Source organism: Stegodyphus dumicola, chromosome 3 (genome assembly GCF_044657685.1).
Source record: "Stegodyphus dumicola isolate Sdum_Otavi_A_Nest chromosome 3, ASM4465768v1".
NCBI classification, from domain to species: Eukaryota; Metazoa; Arthropoda; class Arachnida; order Araneae; family Eresidae; genus Stegodyphus; species Stegodyphus dumicola.
In genome coordinates, this window is record NC_140770.1 from 159,912,130 (window position 1) to 159,934,433 (window position 22,304).

The window sequence follows — 22,304 nt, forward strand, 5'->3', positions numbered from 1 at the left end:
TCACACGCATTAAAAAATATCATGCTTCTTGTATTTGAGGTATTATTTTCAATATAGTTTTCACTGACAGGAAAACATTATTTCTTCAGCTGTAAAATTAATTTTTTTATATTTATTCTTATATATATTTTCCTTCTTCTTTTTTAGCCTGGTGTACCAATGGAAATAGCTTTAAACAGGTTTGAATCAACTTTGTGCATTATAAAAATATTTTTACAGTTTAAAATATCATATATGGTTTAGTTTCTTTAGTCTCCTTTTAAACGATTTAGAATTCTAAGTGTAAATATATTAATACTTTTAGAGAATCACAGAGAAAAACTCCTGTTGCTGTTTCATTTCGTGATGGAGAACGGGTTTTTGGTGATCCTGCTTTGACAATTGTATGATTTTTATTTATTTAATTTATTTTTTTAAGTAGCAAATTGATATTTATTTCAGGTAATTCAAAATTCTGAATTAAATTTAGGGACTAATTCAGAAGTCAAACAACAAACTTGTTGTTTGACTTGTGAATTAGTATTTATTCAGCGTGTTATTGTGTCTTAATTAAATTTAGGGAGTTTACCATATTTGTAAAGATATTATTTTATAGTTTCAATTACATAAACTATGGATAAATCTTAAATAAATAAATTATTCAATTTAATAATATATCAGATTGTTTTATTTTATATATTATTGCAAAATTAGAAAATTTGGCAATTTATCTGTTTTATACTTAATGCATGTGTATGAAAGAAGAAGCAGAGAAAAAGAACAGAAGCAGCAACATATTAATGGGATAGAAAACATTTTATTGAAAGGTTGTACTACAAGAGGGTTCAAAATTACAACAAGAAGTTATCAGGCCGGCACGACAGCAGTGCTGCATGGAATTCCCTACATTCTAGAAGATTCCTACCGGCAATCTTGTGGTAGATGGTGCTGAAAGCAAGGTTGCGTGAACAGCGATCCTGCTGGAAGTCGTCATTTGAGACCCGTTTCCAGAACTGGTAGGATGAATGCTTATTAAGACAATGAACTGGTTGACATGCTGCTCATGTATGGAGATGCAGATTTTAATAGGCCCACCGTTCAGCAGTTGTACCAGGAACATTGCCTAAACAGCAGTTCATCACACGACCTTGGCAAGTGTGAGCAGAAGGTTACGTGAGACTGGTTGTTTAACAAGAGCTACAATGAATCGACAAAATAACGAGGATACCTGGCAGTGAGGAGGTCGTCTTATGTCTGGCAGAAGACAATCCAAGTATGGGTATTTAAGCGATAACCCAGCATGTGAGTTTATCTCAATCCATTGTCTGGAGGATGCCCACAGCAAATCAAATGAGCGCAAACCATCTTCATCACACCTAATTATTAAAACCTGAGGATTATCCACTCCGGAGGATGTTTGCTACATGGTTCCTGCAACAGAGTACTGCATATTATGTATTTGCTGTAGCCGTATTGATCACGGATGAAGCATACTTCACATATGAGGGAGCCTTCAATCAACATAACGTCCCTGTGTGAGCTTTGTAGAACCTTCATTCATATGCAACCATGTGCAGCTCGAGTGTTTCTCAGTCAGTGTTTGGCTGGCATTCTTGGAGACTATCTCAACCGTACCTTCTGCCCTGTCCTTTGGATGATAGGGCTTACCTGATCTTCTTCAAACCAGTCCTGCCCTTCTTGATGAACTTCTTGATGCAGCACATGTTCCTCCATCATTGCACTGCTCCATGTGGTACCAGCATGACTGAGCTCCTCTACATCACATGACTGACCTTCATCAACACCTCGACATAACCTTTGGACAGCAGTGGATAGGTTGTGGTGGCCCTGTTCACGGGCCTGCCTGATCAGACCTATCATGCATGGACTCCTTCTTCTGGGGTCACAAGAAGAGTTTGGTGTACAAGACATCTGTTTCTTAAGTTGAAGACCTCTTTGCTCAAATATCTGTAGCTGTCAGGAGGATACGTGACATGTCAGGAATCTTTCAAAATGTTAGGAATTCCATGCAGTGCTATTGTCAGGCCTGCCAGGACCTCTGGTCATAATTTAGAACACATGTTGTAGTACAACCTTTCAGTAAAATGTTTTCTGTCCATTAATTAATGTGCTGCTATTTCTGTTCTTTTTCTCTACTTTTGTGCACCATAGCATGCAATTATGGCATTTGTGATCTTTCATTTCTATGTGATTCTGAGTCATCTCTGTATATGTGTGTATATATATATATATATGTTAACCTAAAAGTACCATGAGTATGTGTGCATATATCTCTAAAATTATTTTTAGATATACACATTAAAAAATTAAAAATTATAAATTGTAATAATTTTTTTGGGCCAGCATGTTCCAAAGAAAAAAAAAAAAAAAAAAATCTATGAAATATCCCATTACTAAATTAATAAGAATTGTATTAATTTTCATTGAATGTTTTTGGAAAATTATTTACTTATTGAATTGAATTATTACATGAATTATTATTCAATTAATTGAATTATTAATTGAATTTTATTACAAAAATGAAAATTTATTTTTAAGTAAATTAAACTGTTATTAATAAATTAATTCCCTTTAGTAGTCTGATAATTGCCTTATTGTTCATTTTTTCCACTTTTCTTCCTTTTTCCCAGTTTCTTCTTTTCTTCCACTTTTTATCATTTTTTTCTATTATCCTGGAAGAAACATATTTCTTCTTGAAGAACCAAACTCTGGTAGCAATCAGCTTTGATGCTGTATGTCTCGGAAACTTCATATATTGATAAGAATTTCGATGTAGATCACAGTTATATGAAAAAATAAAACTTTGTCATATATAAGTATTTCCATGTAACTGTTTGTAACTTGTTAACTGATTATTCTGTATGCATGCATCACTGGAGTTATGAAACTTATAGGTTAGGCTACACTGCTTTATTCCTAATTAAACCTGATCTTTTGAAAGTTAAAATTAATATTAAACTGTCTGATAATTCGATTAGGAAAAAATGAGTTATTTTACCAATTGCTGACTTTGGTAGACTTTTTTTTGTTCTCCTAAATTTTGCAAATTTGGAATTTAATTTCGCTGTATAGTTTCTAACTTAGAATTGCATCATATATTGTTATAGTCAAATACTTGCTTACTAGGTTTTTTTTTTTTTTTTTCCCTCCTTACTATTTTCTTACCTTACTTACACTATAAAAAACTTATTTTAATTCCTCAAACTTGGTGATACTTCTTTCCAGAATTCAGTTCTGGTTTCTTTTAAATGTTAAATCACTTTTTATTACTATTCTGGTTGAAGGGGTACTAAAATGTCTTGGAAGCAAAATTCAGGAATTTGATATCCCTGATATTAAACTATCTCATACTAATTTCTCTGATCAGATTCAGTTTTTAAAATACTTACTATCACCAAATAAAAGTATTAGCTGTAGATAAAGGCTTACATTGGGTTTTTGTTGATATTTACCTGCACTATTTTATGATTAAATTATTTCATTTTTTTGTCTGTTCTGGATTAACTATATTGATGATAATTTTATATCTTTTGATATTAATGAAAATTATTTAATATTTTATGTTATGAGTCTAATTGATTCAACCATTAATTCGCATATGAAACTAAATTGCTAATTCCTTTCTTTTCTCTAATACTTTCATTATGCTTTATGTTCTCTAATTATGCATGATAAATCTGATTTCAGAATTTCTGTGCATGCTAAGAATTTTTATTGCTTGCTTGGCATCTCAATCTAATAACTTGTTTTGATGATAAACGATAAAAGACTTCATTTTATTCTTGTCTTTACTATTTTTTCAAGGTTTCTTCACAGTCCTTTCTTAGCTGGGAACTGAATTGTTTGAATTTCTTGTCATTAATAGACTGATAATTACTGATCTCTATTTTGTAATTATTGATAAATCCTGTAAAAAGTTCTCTATCAGTTATAAAGGATGGCAAGATATAGATAACTCTCTGGCTGATAGGAATAACCACAGTAGTATTATAATATACAAAGTATAGAAATCACCATAGTAAACAGAAAGAAATAATTACAGTAGTTTTTTTTTTTTTTTTTCCCCATCCCATGTCTCCGTTCTGTTATCTAAAATGTTTAATTCTCTACAAATTGTTTTCTCACCTATCAATAAAATTTATTATTTGATCTTTAAAGATCTTATTTCTGATTTAGTTATTACAAAATGTATAAATTTTGTATCAGTGTATTTTGACATGTATTCATCAGCATTAATGAGTATTGCAGTTTCACAATAAGGATCATGAATCTTATGTTTGAAAAGGAGAAAAAAATGTTTAATGCCAATCATATTTGATCCATTAACTAAGATTTTGTCTTTAGTTCTGTCAATAGATCAACTAACTAAGATTCTGAGTGTAGTTCTGTTAAAAATGTACAGTTTGTAAATTGGTGAATTCTTTGAAGCCACAAAAAAGTACTTTGCTAGGGACTATTCCGGTCCTTTGATTTTTCACTTTGATTTCTTTTCTGCTCAATAGATAATGCTATTGTCATTTAAATTTTTGCTGTGGATATGCATTTCTTTAGTTGTTTGGCTGTTTGCTTTGTCCTAATCGAAATTTTAGTCCTAATTGAAATTAATTTATTTTGCTATGCGTCTTTGTAAAATTAAAGAAAAATATTTTGTAAGTTGAGGGCTTTACAAAATATTTTTCTTTAATTTTACAAACTTCATCATGCCTAAATTGAAATTTTGAGCTTTAGTAAGACTAGTCTATACTATTAAAAATCTGTGCACATCTGTCTGTTTGGGGCATTATCTCTTCCGAAACAGTGGGATGTTGAGCTTAGAGAGGCACTCCTGAATTCAAAAAATTGGTGCGAAGCCATTTTGACCATTCTCATCTTCATACAATTTTAATTAGCCAAGGTATTAACTAAAACCTAGAAGAAAGAGAAATTTAAAACTCAGAAAAATGCTAATTTTTGCCCTCATTTTTTCAAAAGGCAACATTCTTGCACGCTGGAGATGAAAATCTGCTTTATTTCGAAAAGTGTTGCCACTGCTTGCTTTCAAATAATAAAGTTTCTTAATAAAAATTTCTACGTTTTACAAAATATGAAATAAAAATAGCATTGCTAAACATTAAATATATTATTATTCTTGATTCCAAAAGTTTGTAGGAAGCCATTTTGACCATTATCATCTACAAACAACTTTAATCAGCCAAGATACTAATTAAAAACTCTGAAAATGTTAATTTTTGCAATCATTTTTCCAAGTGGCAACATTCTTGTGCGCTGGTGATAAAAATCTGCTTTATTTCAAAAAGTGCTACTACTTTCAAATCGTAGAATTTGTTAATATAAATTTTAAGTTTTAAAAAATATGAAATAAAAATAGCACTGCTAAACTTTAAACATCTTGTTATATAAGGTTATATCTGACGTTTAAGAAAGCACACGATTGCATGTGATGTTGCTGTATGTCGAAAATTTTTCATTAATGTCAGCATTTTAAATAAATAGCTGCTGTTGGCAGCTTTTTGCAATGTATTAATGCTACATTAATTCTTTTATTGATATTGAGAAAATATTGTTATATTACATTAAATTTAAATTATGACATTGTACGTATTAACCTGAAGTGTCAAAAGATTTGTTTCCTGGTTTGGCAATAAATAAATTATTAATGAATTGGTTGTTGCTTGGAAAGAATGAACTGATTTCATTCATACTGAAATGTTTCATAAAAGTGAATATGTTTTTAAGAATATTTGGGGATAACTTTTATTCTTAATATGTATAAACAGTAATTTCCTAATTTGATTGTTAAAGGTACTTTTTTTATCTACCTTTATTGTTAAATAAAATGTACTGTAGATTTCCTCATGGTTGTGTTATTTTCTCATGGTTGTGTTCAGTTGCACAGTATCAATAATGTGAAACTGCTAAAGCTATAAAAATTTCATGAATGCCATCTAATTATTAAAAGTTAATAAATTATGTATTCAAGACTTAATGAAATATTTTTATAGGGTGTACGTTTTCCTGACAAGGCTTACACATACCTAATGGATATCATTGGAAAGAAAATAGATAACCCTCTAGTTGAGCTGTACAAGAAGCGATTTCCATATTATAAAATTAAAACATCTGATGATCAGAAATCTGTTGTATTTCAACATCCAGAAGGCATGGAATTTACTGTTGAAGAATTAGTTGCTATGTTACTTAAACAAGCACAAGATATTGCTGAACATGCTGCAGGTATTTTGTTTATTATCTTAATACGTATACCTTTTTGTGCAGAAATTAATTCCACTTTTAAAATATTTAAGGATATTGAACTGTATATGTTAATTAAACCTTTTGGCAAAGCAAGCTGTCAGACTTCCTGATGATAATCACCATGAAGTATTCTGAGCATGATAAAACATGTGAATGAAATAAGTCAAAGTTTGGTGAAGTCATAAATACTTCCCAGAATGCAATATATAAAGGAGCATGGAAAACCACAGTATTTGCAGCCATAGCATATTCCTTGCAAGTGGCATGTGTATCATATAACAATAGTTTTCACTTGCAATATGGAGCAGGAGCAATGAATGCCTTGTAATCCTTGTGTTGTGCAAATATCGTTGATGGGGGTGATATAAAAGTACCCAACAGGAAACATGACATCATACATTGTTTAGCACTTTTATGAGAGTTGCTTACCTTGTCAGAGCAACAAATTTCCACTGCAGGAACTCCTCCCAAAATGAATTATCAACATTAAATAAAGTGTAGCAAATTGTCACATATTTTGAGCCAGGTGGTACAATGGAACAAAAAGAGATACAAGTTCACCAGCATATGTATAATAAAAGCTCAAATGTATAGAAAACTCAGGAAATGCAAAATTCTGAATACACAAAAATTCTGAATAAAAAGTTTTGACATAAAAATGCAATTTAAGCTATTTAAAGGTAGAAAATTAAGTGAATGGAAGAAAAATTTCTTCTCTAAAATTATGAAGAGTCATTTTATTTATTGTTTACTCTAATATCAAATGGCTAAATTTAAGTTATGTAATGTTTCATAAGGGGGAAAAAAGACATTTCAGATATAAACTTCAAAGTAAAAACATCATAATTGATTATGAAATTCTGTCAATCATGAAAACTAGTGGAAATCTTGTTAAACTTGCACCAGTCATTCCGGTAGACATTCTAAGGAGCAGATCGCTGTTTATTTAGTTAGATAATCAACATATACAAGTTATAGATGTAGCGTATAACAAAAATTACTGGTCATAATTTTTCATGTTTCCCAGCCAGTGTTTGTCTGAAAGTATGCATTTCAGTCTATAAGAAAACACACAGGAACTGTAATTTACGCTATTACTGTTGCTTATCAGTAGTTATTATAATGTGAATACTTTCCAATTTTTCCCCCATTTTCGAATTTTAAAATTTGTGTATTTCTTTAAATAGTATAAAAGAAAAGTGATTAAATCATTTTTAATGTATCCTTTAATGCAGTCTGTCTTAAACTGAGAGGCAAGAGAAATTTAAAAAATAAAAAAATAATACAGTCAAAAGTTCTTAATCCGGACTCGTCGGGACTTCGGCGATTCCGGATTATCGATTTTTCCGGATTATAGATCATCAGTTTAAATCTGGTAAGATGGCATGCAGAAATTATAAAATTAAAAATATGAAACCTTAATTTATGAAATAAAGAACAATTATGATCTAAAGTGTATCAAAATTTACAAAAAAAATAGCTTAATATTTATTTGTTCAATTTATTAAACATTTCTTTCAATGTAAGTTGTTTAAGTTGCTTCGTTTTATGTGATAATACTTTCTCTTTAATTCTATAAACAGACATAATTTCTTGTTCAGTTACAAAGTTCCGCTGTTGAAGTCCTATAATTGCTGTGTCGAGAATACCGACTAATTTGTCAATCGAAATTTTTTCGTTTTCAATAACCTCTGTGTCACTTTCTTCACTATTGGAAGCAAATTATAATGACGAGGAATTTTATTTAAATCATATCCATCTGCCCTGAAGATAAGAATAGTGCTGACAGATGAACTTCCAATTCATTACGTGCCGCGATGTCCCCCCTCCCACCACCTCCGCAGAGCATCGTGAAATTGATAAACAGATTTTGGAAGGGTTAGAGAAACAAAGGATATGCCATTATCCATTTTTTGCAGCAATTCCACTTTTTGTTTAATGGACTTCGAAACATACTTTCGCTTTGTAGATCCTTTACATATTAGTAAATATATATCGGAAATTCTATTTGACATAATCGAAAGTTCAAGCTCACTTTTATAAAATTGCTCTAACAGTCTGCAAAAAATAATAAGCCAGATCCAATTCGAAGATTAAGGAACAACGCAATCTGCAACATTAACTGAATTAGATAATTTTAGCTTAGCTTATACCGTCCATTATACGCACAAGCGTAAACGTATTATGCGCATGCGCACATGCATATTCGCAGCTGTAAAGGTCTTACGCGCATGCGTAAACGCCTAAAACTGCGTCACTGCAACGCATGCGCAGAAAGTTTGTGGCTTTGAGGTCTGGATTATACATCATTCCGGATTATGGGTATCCGAATTAATGACTTTTGACTGTAATTACGAACCAGGCAATCTTGCATGTTACAACCAGCAGCAATTGCAGTGTACACAAAATCAACCTGTGGCAGTGCTGATAAGTCATGATGTCACACAGTGACATTTCATGGCATACTTTTCATGTACGGGACATATGGGGAGGCTTACTCCATTTATTCTAACCTCCTTGCTCAGCACATCATGCTTTTCATCAGTTGTCGGTACGTGCATTTAATGTCGCATTGTCATGTGCAGTTCAGAAACTAGTTGAGATGCATTTGCATGCCTTGAATAAGAATGTAAAAGAGGTTCGTAACAATATATACTTTAATTAATGTTGTGTAGCATTTATTAAAATTAAATAAATTTATGCATTGATAAAAATTTATATCAATTTTTTTATATTAAATTATAATAACCCTTGTTATGTCGAAAAAGTATCGATGGAAAAATTATCATGCCGCTTATGGATTCATTTGTACAACAGGAAAAAAAAATTTACACAGCTACCACAATTTATTATACGTTGCAAAATATTTTCCAACTCCAGGCTTAAACCCTCAAAGTTGTTAGAATATTTCTATAATCAAAATAGTGGTGAATCTGCAGGATATAGTCTTCACATCTTGAATCTAAGAAAGCACCATTTGATGGCACTATTGCTATTACAAATTTTAGCGTTGCAGCAATTGAAAAGCCTGCTAGAAGTTTCTTATGAAGTAGTGTCTCTGTGTGCTAAGGAAAAAAAAATTCTGATGTGTACACCACACGAATTCCATGTATGAAATATTAAATCATAGGCATTTTTTCCTGCATTCACATTCATTTAAACTTATTTCCTCGAAATTTATCAGAAATAGATTTTTTATTCAATTAATTTGGTTCTCACGTCGCGACAAAGCAAAAATACATAAAAAGTCAAAATATCTATATTAAGAATCGAAAGATATAGAAAAACTTAAAACACGAAATATTAAAACAATGAAAAAAAAAACACTTTTTACAATTAAAATTACAGTTTCTATGCAAAAAACAAGCAATTCGGTCAGTGGGCAAGAAGACTGATTTTTTGGTGCTCAAAACTGAAAGTTTACTTCTGGTCTCACTCGGGAAAAAAGACACTGAAGGCATAGAAACCGACTTAATTTGTTGTGAATGCTATGACGAGTCAATATATGAGACAATTTAATAACTTAAATGATAATTCCAGAATGTATTAAGCAGGGTTTAATTTGCAATAATCAAAGAAGTCATTACTTTGTTATTGCGAGGCTTAGTTTCTCTAGATTGGCAACAAATCCACTATTGTGCTAAGTTTCAAATATAAGCAAATATGGCTGCTAATGGTAAAAAAATTGGGTTTAGCCGCACTTAAACAACTTTTAATTGTTGATAATTTTATAACTATAACAAGCAGGTTAGCTAAAGGCATCATGCAAAAACATCATTAAATTGCATTTGATTGCGGTCAAAATGGATATTGTTGTTGAAATATGGTACCCAGAATTTTCGTGATATCAAAACTTCCTTTACTTTGTACAAGGAAGTAGAAAGAGCGATTTGCACTTGAAATTCTAAAAATTTTCAGTTCTGAATCCTAAAAGGAAATTCAACAAATTATTGATATCTGGTTGTAATGAAAGTTTTCCTCCAAAAAACATTCTGAGTAAAGTTAGGGGGATATGATTGGGGTTATATGGTGGGTGTGTGCAAAAGATCCCATTTGAGTCCATACAGAGTCTGTGGACACATGTGGTTTTGCATTATCTTGATGAAACATTAACTTTTTGTGCTGCAGCTTAGTTCAACTTTTTCATCAACACAGACTAGCATCTCGCTGTACACCTTACTGTCGAGGGTTTTACCTTTACCCAGATACTCTTTGTGGATAATACCATAGCAATCCCACCAGATGCAAGGGATGATCATTTTGTTAGTCAAATTGCACTTTCAGACACTGCCGACGGGCTCATCAGGCACAGACCAACCCTCTTTTCGGCCTGTGATGTTGAAGTAAATCTGCTTTTCATCACAAGTGATAATCCAGTACAGAATTTTGTCCTTGCGTTGGTATTCGAGCAGGTTAGGGCAGGCCCGAGCACATCTGCTCTTATCTGTTCAAGTCAGCTCATGTGGCACCCAGTGATTTAACTTGTACTTCGAGTTTATGTGATACATAGCACTACTAATGCACATGGAGTAACATCTAACTCCTTAGCAAGCTCTCGTGTGGTTGCATATTGATCTTCTTCCACAAGTTCTTGCAGGCAGGCCTCATTAACAGGCCAGCCATATATCATAGTCCTTATTTTTGGGCTTTTGATACCAAACCTTCACAGTGTCATATAATGCAACCATTAGTACCTTAAGCTGTATAATGATTTGGTGACATTCTATAGCTGACGTTTTGCAACAGAGCTGAAAGTAAATGACGGTTCTAATTCGATAGCATGATAGTTTCATTCTGTACACCTTGTATTTAATGATAATGATATTTTTGTACAAATTTCACTACACAGTGACATATAAAGCAAATTTCTTTCTTTCAAATGCCAAAAGTCATTAACAAAATACGATTAAAGGTGCCAAAGTGAACTGTTTGTGCAGATGATATTTGGGAAGATGGGAAACATTTGTTAAAACCTGATACTTTACTACAAATAGTAGAAGATATCAAAGTCAGCCCTCTAAAAATAAGCATCCAAATAGGCAAGTTAACTGATGTTGGTAATTGCAATCAGTTATTAGTATTTTTACGGTACATTAAAAAAAATACTAGAAGATTTTCTATTTTTTAAACTGCTTGATTCAAAGAAAAAATGTGTTTTTAATCACATTGAATTTTTTTTTTTAAACACCAAATACCCATGAGTATTATAGGCTCAATTTGCACTTATAGTGCCCTCACAATGTTGGTTAAAAATTGTGGATATATTTCATATATGAAGAGAAAAAATACCTAAAGTTACAGTGATGCATTGTATGTTGCATCATCGTGCACTTGCATCGAAAATTTTGTCAGAAAATTTGAAAAAATATCTAACGACAGCAGTGAATGTAGTTAAAGTACATCTGAGGACGAGCACTTGATCATCCTATTTTTCGTGCTTTGTGCAAAGAAATTGGTGCTGTTTATACTGTGCTTCATCATCATACAGAAAAATAGTGGCTTTGGAAGGATCACATGCTGACCAGGTTTCTGAATTATGCGAAAGTATTAGTTTCTTATTAGCCAAAATAGTGAATTAGTGGAAGCTTTTGGAAAAAGAGATGCATTGCTTCAGATAGCCTAACTAGCAGATATATATTTAACCATATGAATGAAATAAGCACTTCAATGGCAAGGATTTGGCAAGAACATGACATCAGCCAGTGAAAAATTAGTTTCATTTATTGAAAGTTAAAAATTTGGGGATTTTGAGTTGAACATGGGAATTTAAGCTTTCCTTTGCTGGATTCAGTCATTTTGGGGAAAAAAAAAAAAAAAAAAAAAAAAAAAAAAACTATACTAAAAATTATAATACTCCTCCAGCAATTGAGTGAATCATTTGAAGGATAATTTTCCATTGGAAATATTAGCAAAATTTATAGATGGATACTCAATCCATTTTTGTTTGGTCCAAATTCATTGGATGACAATGATTTTTTTAAAAGATCTTATCAAAATACAAGCTAATGCATATATGGGAATGGAATTTGAAAAACTAGACTTAAAACAGCTGTGGTGTAAATAGAGGCTTATCACACTGTCAAAAGCAGCATCACTGACATTTTTACTATTTGCCACCACCTAATATCACGAAATACTTAATACAGCATTACGAAAATACTAATAACTGACTGCAATTATCAACATCAGTTGACTCATCCAGTTGGATGCTTAATTTAATCCGTTAACCGCCAAAACTACAAGGAATGTTTCTTTTCTCATGAAAATAATAACAAATATTAAATTAAGCATTTATAACATAAATTTACATTGAAAATAAAAAAAATGCTCTTACTTGTGAAAAAAGCGAGTGTTGCGTTCGCGCAACGTCAGCAGAATAAGACTACAGATGTTTACTGAGTAGGATTGTATTCGTGTGATGTTTCTTTTGAGTGGAGGGCAGGATTACGTTTTAGCTGTATAACGTTTTATAAATCTACAAATCACTTCACTTGTAATTAATTTAATACTAAAATATACATTGTATTTCTTTTACAAATACAGAATATTTCAAATGAAAGATTCAAGCATGAAAAGCTCGATTGCAATCATGATGTAAAGCTACATTACTGACTTTGCATCTGTTAACAGTCTGGCTATGATACTCTTTACAACAAAGTCTTTTGTTATCAACGGACTTTACAATTGTCAATTTGACTGTTGTCAAATGCAAATTCTGCTTCATATTCCTGTACTGCAAATGTGCTATTGATTTTCGTACAACAGGAACAGAATGTCCTTATCAAAAGACCAATACATTTTTTCTTGAGGTAAAGAATGATATCCTGTAAGCAATAATATTCCAATAAATCTTCTCATGTAGACTTCAGATGCAATAAATTCTGGGCATTTTTTTTTTTTTGCTGAACTTATATATTTGTCTGTTCAACGAGAAGAGAGTAAATGTCTAAACTAAAAAGAAAATCGAAAATCTGCTCACTAGTTTTACCTTGTATTTTGTCTTTTATAATTTCTCTTCTATCTCTTTCTTCATGTTCTTCCTGAGACATAACTAACAGTTCCTTTTTTATCCACTTCAAGATTTCAGTCTTCTGCTTTTTAAACTTTTTAGTATGACTATAACTGCTTTTAGAAGTCTGAAACTTACTTCTTATGTGAATTTCAACTTCCGCAGCAGTATCATTTGGTAAAATATCATTATCATTATTTGAAATATTGCCATCCCTTTCTTCTTTGTCACTAGCTTCTGCAATTTCTGGGGGAATAATAACAATATCAGTTTCATTCTGGTCATTATTAACATTATCATCATTTGTTTCTTCATCAAAAAATCTTTGAAGGACTTCTTCTAATGTAAGATACCTCATTCTGGGCACTTTTAAATAACCTGAACACGAACCAGAACATTAAAAGAAATGAGTGGAAAAGGAGATTGACTACCCGTTTCCTGCTGATGTTCCGTCAGTGCAACACTTGTTTTCCCTTTCTTCCCAACAAAAATATAAACATGTGACTGATGTAATGTTCTGATAAACGGTGATCTTAACTAAAAATAGATCACTCATAAAGACGGCGATTCTTTCGTTAAATATTTTCAGCAAAAATATGCGGTCAAAAATTTTGCTTAAATTTTTCTTAAAGTATGAGATTAATTATTATAAACAAAACGATTGTTGAAGGCAAATATTTTTTTACAGAAATAATCTTCATAATATTCCCTACTCAAAATCATCTGCTGATATAAAATATCTTAAGTAGTTATATTTATATACCCATTTATTTTGACCGTTGCGTCAACGCAACACCAGCGGCTAATGGGTTAAAGGGCTGGCTTTAATATCTTCTGCTATTCATAGTAAAATATCAGCACTGCGATCTTCAATGCATGATGGAATTACATCATTCCTTAGTGGAATTTGTTGAATTTTCTTTTGTGCTTCAGAACAGAACAACATCCTTACAATTTCAAGCACACATAGCTCTTTTTTCTCCTTAGCACACAGATGTACTACTTGATAAGAAGCTTTTAGCAAAGGCTTTTCGATTGCTGCAACATTAAATTTTGTAATAGCACTGCTGGCATCAAATCGTGCTTTCTTAGATTTCAAGATGTTGAGACTGTATCCTGCAGATTTACCACTATTTTGATTATAGAAATGTTCTAACAACTTTGAGGGTTTAAGCCTGAAGTTGGAAAATATTATGCAACATACAATACATGGTGGTAGTTGTGTAAAAATTTTTTTCCTGTTGTGCAAATGAATCCATAAGCGGCATAATCATTTTTCCACTGATGCTTTTTTGACTTAACGAAGGTTACTATAATTTAATATAATACATTGATATAAATTTTTATCAATGTGTAAATTTATTTAATTTAAATAAATGCTACACAACATTAATTAAAGTATATATTGTTACGAACCTCTTTTACATTCTTATTCAAGGCATCCAAGTGCATCTCAACTAGTTTCTGAACTGCACATGACAATGTGACATTAAATGCATGTACTGACGACTGATGAAAAGCATGATGTGCTGAGCAAGGAGGTTAGAATAAATGGAGTTAGCCTCCACCCTCATGTCCCATGCATGAGAATTCTGCCATGAAACATCCATGGTATGACATCACTGCTTATCACCACTGCCACAGGTTGGTTTTGTGTACATTGTAATTGGTGCTGTTTGTAACATGCAAGATCGTCTCATTTGTATTTTTATTTTTAAAATTTTTGAAAATTCTCTCGCATCACTGGAAATGCTCTCTCACCCCCAGGGATGCACGTACCCCATGTTAAAAACAGTTTTAGGAAAATTATTATGAATAAGCAACAACAACCTAGCCATCAAAATTTAAATATTGCTATTTATGTTATATAGTAATATGTATTGTAAATGAAGACGACATGTTTATGAAACCAGTGTTTTTTTCTTAAATAAAAATATACACACATTTTTTAAGAGGGTGTGAGAGCTTATTTTCAGATTCAAGTGGGTACTGACTATTAAAAAAGATTAAGAATGGCTGCTTTAATGTTTGTTTTTTGTGTTATACATATGAAATTTCCTTATTGCCTTGATTTTTTAGAATAAATTAAAATCGCAGAAAAGAAAAATTGCTTTTCGTGCTTTCTTTCAGATTTCTTAAATTTTTAAAGAGTATATTAAATAAGCATTATGTTTAGATATTCTTCTATTACTATTTAGCTGACAAACACATTGTAAGGTATTTCTCCCGCCTTCCTAGAGTGCCTTCGTGGTGTAGTAGTCAGCACATTGAGCCGGTTTTTCAGAGGTCTGTGGTTCTGTTCCCGATGAAGGCGTTGCCAATTTTTCATCTCTCCGGCTTTTCCAATTTACCTAATGTCTCTACAGTGGCACCCGAACTAAATGGGTTGTGGATGATGACTCCCCACACCCAGGATTTGGCAATTGGGTTCCTTAAAAGGAGGAGTATAAAAGGTATTTCTCCAACCTTCCTAGCATGCCTTTGTCGTGTAGTGATCGGCACACTGAGCCGGTATTTCGGAGGTCTGTGGTTTGATTCCCGGCGAAGGCGTTGCTAATTTTTCATCTCTTCTGCTTCCAAAAATTACCTAATGTCTCTACAACCTATAGAAAATCTAATTCACTAATGGGATGCAAGGTGTTTTTTGAATAATTTTGGCTGATGGAAAATGGGATTTTCCTGCCTTGCAGTGGTGGGCAACAGAGGATTTATGCGTTTCTTTTGTTCGAACTTAAGCATCATGCTTTTTTGCATGAAAATTTAATTATATTTTTTAATATTTAATGTTACAATATATGTTGTACACATTTCATAAAACAAATGTAAAAGTTATGTAAATTTGTAATGAAATATTTTAATATTCTGGTGTCATGTTATTCACCTGAAGTAGAATCCTAATGACTGGATTAAAATTTTAAGTGTAATTGTCAAGTCATTTTTATTATATTAAAATTTTTATTTCAGGTCAGCCAATTAAAGATGTTGTCATTACTGTTCCACCTTTTTTTAATCAAGCAGAACGCAGAGCCATGTTGCAAGCTGCCAGATTATCTGGTTTAAATGTGCTTCAGTTGATCAATAGTAATACTGCTGGTAAGCAAACATTTTGAATTTGTTAATAAAAATTCTATAGAGTACTTAAAATTAGTTTTAAACTGAGTACCAAGTCTGTGAGTGGCAATAATAATTTTTACTGTAAAGAAATAAAATTTCAGTTCATGGAGAACTTGGAAAATTTATCAGCAATTTTTATGTATCTGGCAAATGAATATTTTGACAAAAATGCACTATATTTTTAGTATTTTTTAACTGAACTAAAAAATTCACTACTTTAATTAATTCAGCAGTTTCTGCAAGTACGCCAGCCTTTTTCATGCAGAATATCTTTGAGCTGATTGCCACATTCAAACAAAAACAGGCAAAAATAAAAGAAATCATTTGTAAATAGATTTTGAATTATGCAAGTCATTTGAGCTTTGGCTATTGGTAGAAATAAATTTTTGGTGAAACTTGACTAGCTTGGTAATTTGTTATATCTAACGTAACTTTTAGTGTTTGTAAAATACTTTTGATTCTTTTTAGTTTTTAAATTGATTTATATTATGATTATTTATAGGTATTCTCTTATTTTTGAGTTAAATATATTTGTGTTATCTATTATATTTTTAGTGTTTTATTTAGTTTTTTGGAATTTTTTTATGTATAGTAAGAAATAAACATTTTCTTTCAGTTGCCTTAAATTATGGTGTTTTCAGAAGACGTGATTTCAATGAAACTCCAACGAACATTTTGTTTTATGATATGGGTGCTGGTAGTACAGTTGCCAGTGTAGTAACATATCAGCTTATGAAATCTAAAGAAACAGGAGAGATTAGTCCACAGTTAACAGTTAAAGGTGTTGGGTAAGAAATTTTTCCTGTACATAGTAATATGTAGCAATATTAATATAGTAAACAAATTCATGGACATTTTTTCCTTTTGTTACAGTTATCTTAGCTATAATTAATCCAGGACTTTATTTAGACATGGCTTTTGCTGATAAAAATATTTTATTATGCAAATGATGTAGCCTTCTCTGAAACAATACATTATTACAGAGTTATACATTAATAATATAGTTATTCCTTTTTGATATTTTCTAATTCACATTGTTTATTTAAAAATATATTCATTGCTTTTTCGTAAATATAACATTAACAGTCCAAGTAATGAGGTAAATGCCATATAATTTTTTTTAAGAAAGAGGTCTTTTACCTAAAAAAACAAGTACGCGAAAATGGCCACTACATGAAACTTTATGTTCATGATGAAACCATTTGGAGGTGCAATATAAAAAATTTCAAAATGAAGAAGGGCCTCTGTGATGGAAATTGGTTCAGTGGTTCCAGAATACCATTCGTCACTGCTATTATATTTATGTATTCTTGGCACAAGTGTTGGCGTCCGTGAAATGGTATAAACTGCTGAATATGTGCGAAATTCCTGCAGTTGACTGGAACAACTGCATGTGGTAATAATTATAAGGATAAGAATAAAGGATTCTTAAAAATATTCTTAGGAAATGACATGGGAGTATTATTATCATTATATATTGTATTGTTTATTTTTGCATTTGCATTTCATGGGCTTGGTGAAATTATAGCTGAGATTCTGGTGCAAATCTAAACTCACAAAACATGGTTGGGGGCTGCTATAACAAAAAAGCACCTTAACTTTTATCACATTATTTTTTTTCTTTTTCTCTGTTAATAATAAAAGTTACTGGTTACTTTCTGATTATCTGCCTTGCTCTTCCCAAAAAATCGCGGACAGATTTTTGAACCGGTAAAAAAAATTTTATTTTCATGATGGCTCATAGATGCTGATCTGTTTATCTAGAATATTTTGCATTTTATAAGAAATTTTACGACAAAAAAACAAAGATCTATGTAATTGATGTTTGCACTTTTATAGCTGATGTATACCATTCAGTCAAATGGCACCTAAATGTAACGTATGTAAATCCATGTGTGATATGCACATAATGTTGGCTGGCTATTGTCGTATATATGTTTGCATAGATGCCAGAAACATGATAATTCTACGAAATGTCGAAAATGTGGTGCGAATAATCAGAAATTACCAATTATTGTAATGATTGAGAATTTTGCTTAAAAGATATGCAGTGCAAGTCTGAGATCTGGACTGTTTGGGACTTAAGCGATTTCAGATTTGGAGTTTTTCTGGATATTAGAGCATCAATTTAAATATTAAGATGACATGTAGGAATTATAAAATTGGAAATGTAAATTGTTGTTTATGGAGTAATGAAGGTAAACTGATGACCATAAATAAATCGGAATTTACAAAAAATTCTCATATTTATTTATTTTCTCTATTAAACATTTCTTTATGTGCCAGTTGTGTTAAGTTGCTTTTTTGTGATAATACTTTCTGTTTAATGCTATAGACAGATATAATTTCCTGTTCAGTTAATAAAGGTACATTGTAACTGTCATGTCAAGATTTCTTTTTAAATTGTCAATCAAAATTTTTTCATTCTCAACAGTCTCTCTGTTACTTTTTTCACTATAAGTAGTGATATTTTTTGGATTTAGAATTGTACAGTCAAAAGTCGTTAATCCGGACTCGTCGGGACTTCGGCGATTCCGGATTATCGATCATCAGTTTAAATCTCGTAAGATGGCAAGCAGAAATTCTAAAATTAAAAATATGAAACCTTAATTTATGAAATAAAGAACAATTATAATCTAAAGGGTATCAAAATTTACAAAAAAAAAAAAAAAAAAAAAGCTTAATATTTATTTGTTTACTTTATTAAACATTTCTTTCAATGTAAGTTGTTTTAAGTTGCTTCGTTCTTCGTTTTATGTGATAATACTTTCTCTTTTAATTCTATAAACAGACACAATTTCTTGTTCAGTTACAAAGTTCCGCTGTTCAAGTCCCATTAATTGTTGTGCCGAGAAAACTGACTAACTTGTCAATCGAAATTTTTTCGTTTTCACTAACCTCTCTCTCACATTCTTCATGCCTTTATCCATTTTTTGCAGCAATTCCACTTTTTGTTTAATGGACTTCGAAACATACTTTCGCTTTGTAGATCCTTTACATATTAGTAAATATATATCGGAAATTCTATTTGACATAATCGAAAGTTCAAGTTTACTTTTATAAAATTGCTCTTACAGTCTGCAAAAAATAATAAGCCGGATCCAATTCAAAGATTAAGGAACAACGCAATCATCAACATTAACTGAAATAGATAATTAGATAATTTTAAATTATTTCCGTCCATTATACATAAAATGTGCACGCGAAAACGTATTCTGCGCTTGTGCACATGCATATGCGCAATGCTAAAAGGTCTTACGCGCACGCGTTAATGCCTATGCGCATGTGTCAACGCGGCGCATGTGCAGAAAGTTTTTAGCTTTGAGGTCCGAATTATAGATCATTCCGGATTATGGGTGTCCGAATTAATGACTTTTGACTGTACTAGAGATTTCACCATCCATTGATTGATTGATTATTGCAGTATTGTCATCACAGTGGAAAATTTCTGTTATATTATCTTCATTTTGCCATGCACTTCATTAATTAGAAAATTTCACCTTTTGTTTGCTATATCAGAAACCTTCAAATTCACAGCTATCATTGCAAAACTTAGCTGAACAGAACAACAAATTGAAGAAAGAGTTTCTGCATTTTAAGGACAAATTGAACAAAAAATTGAGGACAAGGTTTCTGCTGCCATCAGCAAAGAAGTTGACACCTTAAAGAAATGCATTGCAACAGCAGGAAACAATCCTGATGGTTTAAAATTTTTAAACGTGCCTTCTAGTCCCTCTTTGAAGCTATCCACATATGATGGTAAGACCTCATGGCGAGTTCATAAGACACAATTTTCTATAGTGGCGGATGTGAATGGATGGGATTCTCAAGTTAAAGCTTGTCATCTCTCCAGTTCTGTGAGAGCAAATGCAGTGTATATCCTTCAAACTCTGTCCAGCTTTTTGGGGAGAAGTGTATGAAAGATTATAGCAAGCTTCAGTTAAACTCTTGGCAACAGAAGCCCATTAAAACACTCCTGGAGCTCACCACGGATCTTGAAAGGCTGTCTCACCTCACTTTTTCTGACTGTCCATCAGAAATAAGGAAAATTCTGTCCCTGCAATACTTCTTCTATGGCATACAGAATCCTGAGATACAGAAAGCCCTGTAAAAATAGTGGGTGTCAAGGATTTAAAAAATGTTCTAGTATGTCATGAAATTTGAGACATCCTTAAAAGCAACTCATACATATCCCAGTAAGCACTCAATAACCCCAGTAAACACCCAATCAGAACTGCTCAAGTCTAAGAGCCAGTGGATCAACTGACTGTTTGTCTAGACAATTTAACAGACAAGTGCCTTGATACAGAACAGGAGTGACAAGAAACCAACCCTTAAATGCTGGAACTGCAGTGCTGTAGGCCACCTAAGAAGGAACTGCAGAACAACACCTCAGGGCATGGAAGCTAAGACCGCTCCCCAGCAAGCATGCAAGAAGCAAATTAGTGTCCATTTCACAGAGTGGTGGTTGCCAGATAATGAAAAGCTCCGTTTTAAAGTGCTTCAGATTTCTACGATGAGTGGCGGCAGTAATGGAATCTTCATCGTGGGATATATCAGTGGAGTTCCTTGCGGTATGACCATCAATACAGGAGCCAATGCTACCATCATCCAAAAAGAAATTTGCTCAACAATTGAAAAGTAAATTCAACTAGATGCTGCCATACATTACCTTCTAGAGTGTGTCCAGGAATAAAATCGGCATCAATAGAAAAATTAATCATGTTTGGAAGTGCCGTCTAACATTACACATCAGATGTAGCAAATATTATCAACCCTTGCATACTCAGACTAGATGTTCTACGGAAATACAATTTTACCTTATACGTTAAATAATGAAGTGCATTCTGCCTCTGAGGACAGAATCCTATTTACAATTAATGGTGGAGGAGGGAAAGCTGTCCACAAATCATAGCTCAGGACAATACCACAGTATAAGCAAGAACAAAATGTTTACTTCCTGGATCTGTAGCTGAAAATAGAAGTTTTCAGTTTAGTGTAATGAAGTATCCCAAGAACTATAGCACCCCAGGAGGAATGCTAGTAGCCTCGGCACTAATCGACTTATTAAGGACCGTTATCCCAGTGAGAGTTGCCAACATGAGCAATAAAGCAAAAATCACTATTAAAGGCAAATTAGTTGCAGCATGTACTCTCCAGTGACCTGCATTACATGAAACAGTTACCCTCCAGAATTCTGTATCTTCAGAGAAAATACATCGAAATTGTTGCAGAATACACAACTAAGCAATGAAGAGGAGTGGCTTCATTCAAGAATTTCAAAATCCTGGTCATCTTCAGATGTAGGTCAAACCAGTTTTACACAACATAGAATTGGTATAGGGGATCATCCACCAATCAAGCAACATCCAGGGTATCTGCTAGTTACTAAACAGGAAGAGGTAGGAAAACTTCTGAAGGATATGCAAGAAAATTATGTTATCGAAGCCTTCAGCAAATCCTGGGGCCTCTCCCATCATACTGGCCAGAAAAAAAAAAATGGTTCAACTATATTTTGCATTCACTATTATTGGTTGAGGTTATGAAGAAATACAACTACCCTTTCTAGAATTGATGATATTGTGGGTGCTTTTTCTGGAAGGAAGTGGATTTTAATGCTTGATTTAAAGAGTGGATATTAGCAGATATACATCCTGATGACCAAGAAAAGACAGCTCTATCTACTGGACTGGACAGTTCAAGGTGTTGCCATTTGAATTATGTAATGTGCTGGTAACATTCAAATGCCTCATGGAGACCATGTTGAGAAGTTTTTCCTATGAAGTCTACATGATGTACCTGGATGACATCATCATCGTTGGGAAAACTTTTGAAGAGCATTTAGAAAACCTTATAAAGGTGCTTCAGAAACTGAAAGAAGCCACTCTAAAGTTATGTCCTGCCAATTGTAAACTATCAGACAGGA

The 22,304-nt window shown here is 32.3% G+C and overlaps 1 protein-coding gene across 2 annotated transcripts in view; it reads left to right on the forward strand.

Annotated features, from left to right (window-relative positions):
* The window catches only part of Grp170 (hypoxia up-regulated Grp170 co-chaperone protein), a 100,768-nt gene that overhangs the window by 22,763 nt on the left and 55,701 nt on the right, over positions 1 to 22,304 (forward strand). For both annotated transcript variants that reach the window (XM_035364251.2, XM_035364252.2), the window contains exons 4-8: positions 148 to 179; positions 305 to 383; positions 6,003 to 6,234; positions 16,229 to 16,357; positions 16,995 to 17,166. In XM_035364251.2, the coding sequence (XP_035220142.1) occupies positions 148 to 179; positions 305 to 383; positions 6,003 to 6,234; positions 16,229 to 16,357; positions 16,995 to 17,166 (644 nt within the window). The remainder of the gene's footprint in view (positions 1 to 147; positions 180 to 304; positions 384 to 6,002; positions 6,235 to 16,228; positions 16,358 to 16,994; positions 17,167 to 22,304) is intronic.